General features: G+C 57.8%; 1 protein-coding gene across 1 annotated transcript; it reads right to left on the bottom strand.

Moving 5' to 3' along the window:
- Window positions 1-3,617: 3,617 nt before the first annotated feature.
- Window positions 3,618-6,584, bottom strand: DDN (dendrin; the record flags this gene model as incomplete). Its single annotated transcript, XM_081249700.1, has 2 exons — window positions 3,618-5,968; window positions 6,376-6,584. The coding sequence occupies 2 exons, from the start codon at window positions 6,582-6,584 to the stop codon at window positions 4,096-4,098; spliced, it is 2,082 nt and encodes a 693-aa protein (XP_081105826.1). The 3' UTR covers window positions 3,618-4,095.
- Window positions 6,585-9,259: the final 2,675 nt, after the last annotated feature.

Below are 9,259 nucleotides of genomic sequence, written 5' to 3'. Positions count from 1 at the left end.
TTGCTTGCCCTCTCCTCCTCACACACTTCCACACACGCCACAGTTATGGCCTGGTTCTTTGTTTCATTACCCATTTGTGGCCGATCTAGGGAAGTCCCAGGGCTCTCCTGAAAGTCTGAAGGGGGAGGGGGCTCTTAGCTCCTCTAAGGCCATATTACCTGGGACCCATTCAGAAAAGGGCTTCCCTGAGAAGAACCTGGCTATTGGGAGGGTAGGAGCATCCTGTGCTAACCTGAGGGCTGCTGCTCCTACCTGACCACACCCTCCAGCTTTGCCATCCCTACTCCTGACCTGTGAGGCTGTCCCAAGGTGGGGGTGGGAGGAGAGAGGTAGTTGTGGCCTCTGTCTTGAGGCTGGCTGGCTGGCAGACACAGCCAGATTTAGAAGTCATTTTCACAGCAGGGAGTCTCCAGCCTTCCACCCACAGGGCCCTGCAGGGCCAGTCTGAGATATGGCTCACCAAGGCCCCGAGACCTGCACTAGCTCCTCCTCTTCTCCTCTCTCTCCCTTTCTCCCCAGATCTTTAGTAGCTGGTGCTGATTCCACCCTTAGGCAAAGATAAAGGGAGTCCTGGGCGGGGGGGCGGGGGCTAGTGCACTGGCATCTTAACCACCCAAGTGCTCCCAGTACACCATTCACCCGTTCAAGGGGCTGTTTGTCTGCACCCCAGGGATCACCTCTCCTCTCCGCCTCTGCTGCCTGCTCCTCCCCTTCCCTTACCTCTACTTCTCTCTTCCCATCTCCTAGCCCGATACTCCAACACTAATGACATAGCCCTAGAGAGAAATAATAATCAGAGCTTAACACATATATCACTTACTATGTACCAGGCATTGTTCTAAGTGCTTTACATATTGAATCATTTCATCCTCCCAACAAGCCTATGAAAAAGCACTATTAATGACCTCATTTTATAACTGAGGCTACCAAGGCACAGAGAGGTTGAGTAATCGCCCAAGGTCACACAGCTAGTATGAGGTAGGTACAAGATTTAAACCCAGGCTGCCAGGTCCCAGAGCCCGTGTTCTGAACACAACACTACCATAGTTCTCTAACAATGATAGCAGTGTGGGTAAGCTCTTAGAAACTGGCCTCCTGTGTGCTCAGCCTCAAAGAGGCCCAGGCAGCATAGTGGAGCCCACCTCCACAAGGCCAGCCCCTCCACTTTCCCATGCAGCTCACCTCTGCTGCCAGCCCCAGAGCCCCGGAGCCCTTGGGCTACAGCAAAATCCAGGCAGATGCTCTCACCACTGCCCTGGTCTTCCTCAGTCTTCCTCCTAGCCTGAAGTCCATCCTCTTCTCAGGCCCAGAGGTCAAAGGTACACACCCCTCAGCTAGAGCAGGCTCACCCCAGCCTGGCCTCAGTTTTCACTCCTGCCTTCATCTTCTACAACTCCTCTGAATGTATCCTCAACTCCGGTCAAACCAGACCATTTGATAATTTCCTAAACATACTCTGTTTCCCTATATCCATGCCTCTATTTTTGCTCTCCCCTCTACTTGGAACCCCTTTCCCCGCATTCTATCTCAGATGCCACCTCCTCCATGGAGCCTTTCCTGATCTCATAAAATCCATACAATCTGCCTTGTTTGATTCCTTAGACTATTTAACACCCACTGCTCAATCTATCATTATTTGTGTGTTTTCCTCTTCACCCCATTGTCAGGCAGGTCTTACTCATCTCTTTCCTGGGGCCCAGCTTAGTGCCTGGTTCCCCTCAGGTGCTCATTAAATGCTCAGTAGTTATAATCGGCAGAAGTTAGAATTGTAGGTGGAAGGGAGACAGAACTCAGGAACCTTTGATCTCTGCCCAAGGTGAACCCCAATTACTTTACTTCCTCCAGTAAGAGCTAACTTGAAACCTGGCAGTGTGGGTTCCAGGCAGCTTCTGGGATGGAAGGACCTTCCTGGGTGACTCTGACCGAGGTTCTCCATTTAGGTTCAAAGCCCAAAGAGGACATCTCCCCCACCGCCCCATTCCACTGAACCAAGGCCTGGCTTAGGGTCCAGTCCAGCGGCCTCCCTACCCTGCCCCCTCCCCATCCTGCCCAGCCTCTCCTGGTGCGGGTGGGGAGTGACACTGAGATAATTGGAGACCAAAACTATACGCGGTTTGAGAGCGGGGCTGGGGATCTGAACGCTGAGCCTGAGTTGGAGTTGGCAGGACTCCGTGGGGGTGGGGGGCAGAGGCGGGGCCGAGGGCCGGGCCAGGACTCAGAGACTGAGTCTGAGTGAAGCCCCCGCGCCTGCCGAGTCGGCGGCTAAATTTACCCAGGCTGACTCAGCCCTTGCCCGGAATGGGGGGTGGGGGGAGGGCATCGGGGCAATGGGAAGAGCCAGCGGGGGTGGGGTGGGGGGCAAGGAACAGAGAGTCCGGCCTGGGGGAGACAGGGGTGGGCAGGCAGTTTCCATCCAATAAAGGAGTCTCCTCCACCGCCCACCAGGTGGGAGGGAGCGCAGGAGCCCTGGGGAAGGGACACTATGGGGAATGGGTTGGTGAAAGGAAGAAGATGCCAAGGCTGGACAAAGGGAAGCTTAGATTTATTGAGCGCCTACTGTGTACCGGGCACTGTGCAAGGCGCTTTACATACATTATCGCATTAAGTCCTCACAACAACCCTGCGAGGTAGGTGTTTATAAACCCCCATTTGACGGATGAGGAAACTGAGGCTCAGGGAGGTGAAGTGATTTGGCCAAGTTCACATGGCTAGTAAATAGAGACAGAAGAGGTGCCCGAGATCGAAGAAAAAAAAATACTTCAATGTCTGGGTCCCAAGCCGTTTGGTGTGGATAGTAGTACAAAGAGGGGCTCCGCGCGCTCCAGAGGTCTGCAAGGCCAGAGGCCTGCTCCCGATCTCGCAAGACTGGAGACAGCAAGGCGGGGGACACGCGCGCAGTAACTAGGGAGCAACTGATTAACTGGCAGTGCCGGCGTTGGAGGGACTCGCGGACTAGCTACCAGGGAAATCCGCGACCTGCGCGCGCCCCATAGTGGCTACAGCGAGTATTACACCCCCACCTACAGGTTTTTGGGGATCAGCCTCCCTCTTCCTTCCCTGGCTGGTTTCTGGAAGAGGCAGACATGCAAGACATTCTCAGGGTTCTTTCAGATGGGTGATACCACCTGAGTGGGAAATCGTGGTAACTATTCAGAGCATCACTAAGGAACACTGGGGAGGAGGAAAAGGGGAAGGCCTAAAAAAGTCCCAAGCTGCTCAGCTCAGACCACCACAAACCAGGGACAGTGACAAGGCCACCACCCTGCATTGCCTTGGGGATCCTACGCCTAAACCTGAGACTGGAATAGGAGCCCTTGCCCACTTAGTCGGCTCTTCTGCAAACACTGCACAGTCTCTTGAATTGAGAGTGAATGCAGGTGTCAAAGAAGCCACCCAGGGACGCTCAGACTCTGTTCACTTATTCCTAACTGTCTTGGCTTGTGCAGGGGAAGAGTAGATAAATGCCTTCCCAAGGACTCCAAAACATCAGGGATGGACGTTAGAACTCCCTTGTTTTACATATTACAGGGCCTGGAGGGGGGGGGGGCGACTTGCCTAAGGTCACCCAGCAAACCAGTGTCAGAGTTGGGACTGGAAGCCAAAACCTGTGGCACCAAAGTGAGTCTTCTTCCTGCTTTGCTGGTGGCTTCTGCCAAGAGCCCCTCCTCTTCTGCCAAGGGCCTCTCTGTCACCTGGTCACCTCAGTCCGAAGCCTCTCCATCACTTCCCCCTCCTACCCAGAGGCCCTGCCCTGAAGTTGCCCTATGACTATCCCATCCCTGTCCTCCAGCCTTATCCTGGCTAGGCCTCTCTGCTCAGCTCCATGCCTAGTGCGTCGGCCCCTGCTGAAGACCTTACCCGAGTGCCCTGAAGACCTTACCAAACGTTAAAGTCTACTGCGCACCCTCATCTCTCCTGAAAAAAAAAAAATCATGAATTGACATATGCTCCCTTTCCTTTCATCTGTGCACCTTCTGTTCTGAGTATAGGAACGGGTACAGGTAAGAGGTACAAGGAAGTCTGTGAGGAAGAAAGGGGACACAAATACAATAAAGGGCCTCTCACTGTCGCTCCCTATTTCCCTGTGGGGTCCCCTTAGTGTCCCTCGCCCCCGAAGAGGACCTCCTCGGTTCGGCTGATGACATCTAGAATCTCTCGGATATTGTCGCTCAGCTCAGCTGCCTTCCCGCCTTCCGGGGGCCCGGTCCGCTCGTTCCGCCAGGAGGCGCCCGAGGCTTCTGTGTCGCTTCCATCAGAAGAGCTGCTATGGACGCTGAGCTCCGCAGCTTCGTCGGAGTCGGAGTCCGGGGCGGTGTGGCGGCGGATGCGGGACACGGCTTCCCGCAGGGCCCCGGCATAGGGCCCCGGGGTCCGCGCCCAGCCCCGGCCTGCGCGCCGCGGGACCGCAGCCACTTCCTCCGAGCCCTCGGCACGGCGCGCGCCTCCCGAGGCCGCTGGGCCTAAGGCTGAGTGCTCTGGGCTACCTGGCTGCGTGGGGGCATCCTGCAGGTTTACTTCGCCGACCGGGAGCCCCAAGATGCGGGAGGCGCGCTCCTCCAGCGAGGAGTCCGCGGACTTCCCGCCCTCAGCTTCGAGCCCACGTCCCCCACCGGGCTGCTGTGAAGGGCGACTGCTCAACAGCAGCTTTTGGCAAGGGGAGGGAAGGACCGCGGCCCCCTCTCCCTCCTCCTTGTTGGGCTTCAGTTGGTTGGGGTCATTCCCCACAAGGCGCGGCACCCCAGCGGGCAAAAGCTGCACATGCTGGGTTCGAGGGGTCGGAACATACTGGGACCGTATCACCACGCAAGTGGCGTCAATGACAAAGACGCCTTCCCCACGAGCCGGGCCACGGGAACTTCGGGGCAGGGTGTGGGGGCGGCGGGTCGCCTTCCAACCCTCCAAGGTCTCGGGTCCGGCCTCCTCTCTATGACCCAGGGACTCCCTCCATCCCGTGCCTCCCGGAGCCCAGGGTCTGGGGAGGGTCTGGCTATGTCGGGGCGGCTGCTTTTTAACGGAGGGCATCCAGCACTTGGGGAGCCAGCTCTGTTCTCTCCCTTCTCTCCCTTCCCCGGAGCCCTTGGGATGGGGCTTGGACCTGGGAGCAGGACGCGGGGGGCTGGGAGTGGCAGGTGCAGACCCCGCAGGAACTGTCTCCGTGCCTGGGTTCCCAGCAGCTTTGGCTTGGGGATGGCCGTCGCTACCACTCTTCAGGCCAGCAGCAACCAGCCTCAGGCTTCTCTCCGCGGCCACCTTACCGGACTCCAGCCTTGGCCTGGCTGTTCCACAGCCTGGGGATCCCCCCAGGAGACCCCGGCCCTGACGGAGACCCCAGGCCCCTAGGATGTCTCGGTAGATCCGAGGATCTAGCCTCTTCTTTGTGCACCCTCCCTCTGTCCTGGTCGGAGCAGAGGTTGAAGAGGCGGGCGCCTGCGAGGGCTCGGGTCCTCGCTTAGTCCCCAGGGTCCTGTGGGGGCCTTCGTAAGAGGGTGGAGCCACGTAGGGTGGCGGCCGGTCCCAGCGGCGTCGCGGGGCCATTCCGGCAGCACCTCTCAGCAGCAGGTGAGCTTCGTAGCTGGGGGGCCCTGGCCGCCGACCTCCCCAGGGCCCCGCCCACGCCGCCCCTGGATTGCTCTGCGGCTGCGCGGATGGACGGGGCGGTCGCCCCACGGACCCCAGGCGCTCCGGCCTTGAGGGAGCTGGGAGCCCTGCAGGCTGGGCCACCCGAAGGGCGTTCCGAGGCTCCGGGCGGGGCCGACCAGGGGGACTCCTTCGGGCCCCACCAGCCTTGCGCCTTTTTCGCTCAGTCTCCTTGGCCTCCCGCTCCTGCGATGCCGCTTTCCTTTTCTCTTGCTCCCGGGCTCGGGCCTCGGCCGGGGGCCCCGCCCGCCAGTTGGTCGCCTCCTGCAGCACCCTGGAGGCCCAGGGCCGGCGGGGCGGCGGCTCAGGGGATCCCGGGCGCGGCCCACACCTGGGACAATGAGCAGGAACCCAGGTGAGCAGTTTGTGGGGGAAGGGAGCCGAGGTCCGGGGAGCTGGGAGCGCTGCAGACCACTTGGGGCCGCCTTGTGGAGGGGAGTGTGTGAGTGTGTGCGCGTGTGCACGTGCGTATATGTTAGGGTTGAAGTCGAAGCGGGACTCCTCACCATCTCTCCATACACACTTTAATAGCGTCTGCCCCATCTCACCTGCCCTTTCTCACGCCCACTCCTGTCCCCCCAAACAAACGGGATGAGTCAAGCCCCAGCCCTCGGGATGGGGTGGGGGGAGGCGAGGGAAAGAGAAGGGGGAACAGCAGCCCTGGCTGGTGCCCCCGGGAAGGTCCGGACCCCAATCCCTGCCCCACCACTCTCTTCCCCTTACCCCTCCTTCACTCACGTGCGGCTCTGGGGCCCGCGGGCCCAGTGGCTGGCCTGGAAGTCCATGAGCTGTCGAGGAGGGGCGCGGCGACTATAATGACAGGAAATAGTCTTCACTTCGATCACCAGCAGCTTTGATTTCTGCACCCAGAGGCAGCTGCCAGACTCCTCATCCTGGAGCTCCCGGGGGCTATCGGGCCCCTCGGAGAATAGCTGGCCATCCAGCATCCTGCCCCACCCCACCCCGGCCCCCCACCCTCCCACCCGCCCCGAAAGCCCCCTCCCAGCCCGGGGAGCCGGCGCCCACTGCAGAGCGGCAGGCCCAGCGACTGGGGACTATATATACCCAGGCACACGTGTGTGCCTGTCTGTGTGTGTGCGCGCGCATGTGACACGGCGCGGACGGCTCTGCGCTGCTACCTCCCCCACGTGCACGACCGCCTCCTGGGGCCCGGGATTGGGCGCCCCTTCCCACTGCTCTTGTCCCCCAAGCCTGATGGGACCTGCACGAGTGGGCAGGGGATTTCTTATTCTTGCCAAGCTGACAGCGCCTGCACCCCCGCCCCCATTTCTTCAAGCTTCCCGCCGTTTTAACCCTTCATTCTCCTGCTTGTCAGGGTGCCTGACCAGCAGCGTTCTGCCCCTGACTTCCTGCCTCGGACTTCGTTTTCTCCGACAGGGAGGTGATGGGAATGGAAATCAAGGTCTCCGCCTGCCACTCTCTGCTGGTTTCCATGGGGTTGGGGTGCAGGAGGGGTTGGCCCACGGCTGGGGGGGTTATTTTTAGCGGCAGTGGCGTTCGGGCGCAGAGAGGAGATGAGTAACCAGCTTCCACGCGGTGGAGGGAGGAGGCGGTGGCTTTCACGCAGCCTTTGTGCGACTCTGGGGGGAGAGCTGCCTCCAAGCTCAAAAAGGGTCACCCCCCCACCCCCCGCATATACACACCCTTAACTCCTTACCCTCTCAGTGCTGTGCTCAGGGCTGCTGGTGCAGCAGGACAGGAGTCTGTCTTACCCATCGAAGCTGCCCACACTCTCATTCTAAGATGTTTGTCCTTGGGCACCCGTGGAGCCCTCTCCCTGAGGCAGGCTCTCTCCCCCAGTCCAGAAGCCTGGATTTGGGGGGTCATAATGTTCTCAGCCTGAGCTCTGCTCAGCTTTATGGAGGACAGACTAGGGTGCGTACCCACTTGCACCCTCTCAGAGGGTATAGAGGAGGAATGGTGTGCTCCCTTGGCAAAACTAATCCCCTAGCAACTGAAATGATAAAAGTGGCCCCTATTTCCCAGCGTAGATATCTCCATCACCACTACCACAATGCCTGGCTGACTCAACCCCCACCTGAAGTGGTGCTCAAGACCATCACCTTTTAGGCTCATTCTGTCCCGGGGTGGGGGGTTGTTGCTTACATCTACATGATCCCTCCCCGCAAGCCTATACCAGGTGTCCCGATTCACCATGGTAATGTTAGTGGCAGCACAGCCCACGCCAACCCTTCCATGCAGAGACTTAGCAACCATGCCTGGCAACCATGGCAGCAGTTCCAGTGGAGAGGAGGGGTGCAGGGAGGTGGGAGAAAAGAGTGTGTATGGCAATGGTTCCTGAAGAAGGGATAATTCGCCTCTCCTGAGAGGAACAGGTAAGAATAGGCGGCTATGAGGCTCCCAAATTTTGTCCCTTGTCTTTCTTTCTGCTCCATCCTCAAACTCTGAGACTGGCTGGTTGGGTTTTCAGGGGGCAACGGGAGACGCAGATCCCAATTTGTTTTCCACCAAAGTATATGCAGCCCTTGGGCACAGACCCTTCCTTTTAAGGTGATGAGCCAGGAGGGTTGTTTTAGGACAGAGACTGACTTACTGAGAACCAGAGAAACAAAACCCAGGCCTCCTGCTCCCTAACATGGACCTTTAGAGAGAACCCAAACATCCCCTATCCCATCCAGTCGACCCCACTTTAAACCTACCAGGTGCACCGATGTCTCTTTGCTTGAAGGTGCTTCCTTCCACCCAGGTCCCAACAGAGCCCTAAGGCTTTAAAAGTCCTTGCCTCCTCCCTAGACATGATGGAATGTGACATAAGGAGACATCTGTCCTTTCCATCATTCACCCACCCCCACACAAACATACCCTAATTCTAATAACTTGGAAGCCTCCCTCCCTCAAATCTGGGAATGTGCTATGAGAGCTGTGAAGGGGTGAATGCAGAAGCAGGGGCTTCTCCAAAGCCATGATGCAGCACTGAAAGCTGACCTCTGACCAGTGCCCTGATGCTTCTCTGTGTTCCATCAAGAAGCCTGGTCTGGAGGAACCAGTATGGTACGGCTGGGTTCATCCGAGTTCTTAGGCACCGTGTGGGTAGGGATACACACAGGAGTTACTCTGAAATTCTTTCAAATCTTGGACAGGAAATGGTTATCATACCTGTAAGGCAGTGGTGAGATGGTACCCAGAATTTGGTTCATAGCCAACAACCTAGCAGTCCTTACGGTGCTCGGTGCTATTGTTTTGGTCCACATGGTTTCAGCACAGGGAAAGGGTCTGATGGGGTGACCATAATCCTGCTGCTCCCCACCCCCCACTCTCCAGCTCATATCTACCTTGAAAGAAAGGGATTTGTGAGTTCAAAGACAGTGCCAGCTCAGCAAAACCCAAAGAGTCCCACCTTCTCTAAGAAAAGTTGATAGTGGCAGGTCTCTCTGCCTACCTAAAGGAGATCCTCAGTCTGTTATGGGATTTTCCAGGCAGAGGAGAAAGTGAGGTGTTAAGGAGACTGCAGGGAATAGGGTGGGGAATAGTTACGAACAGAGAATTAGAAAGGCAGTAAGTCTACTGTAGTGGTGAAGTGCATGAGCTCTAAAGCAAGACTATTTCGGCTCAAATCCTAGCTCTACTTTTTATTAACGGT

The sequence above is a fragment of the Mesoplodon bidens genome (genome assembly GCF_964165515.1).
Source record: "Mesoplodon bidens genome assembly, chromosome: 11".
NCBI classification, from domain to species: Eukaryota; Metazoa; Chordata; class Mammalia; order Artiodactyla; family Ziphiidae; genus Mesoplodon; species Mesoplodon bidens.
This window is presented reverse-complemented; position numbering and strand designations above follow the sequence as displayed.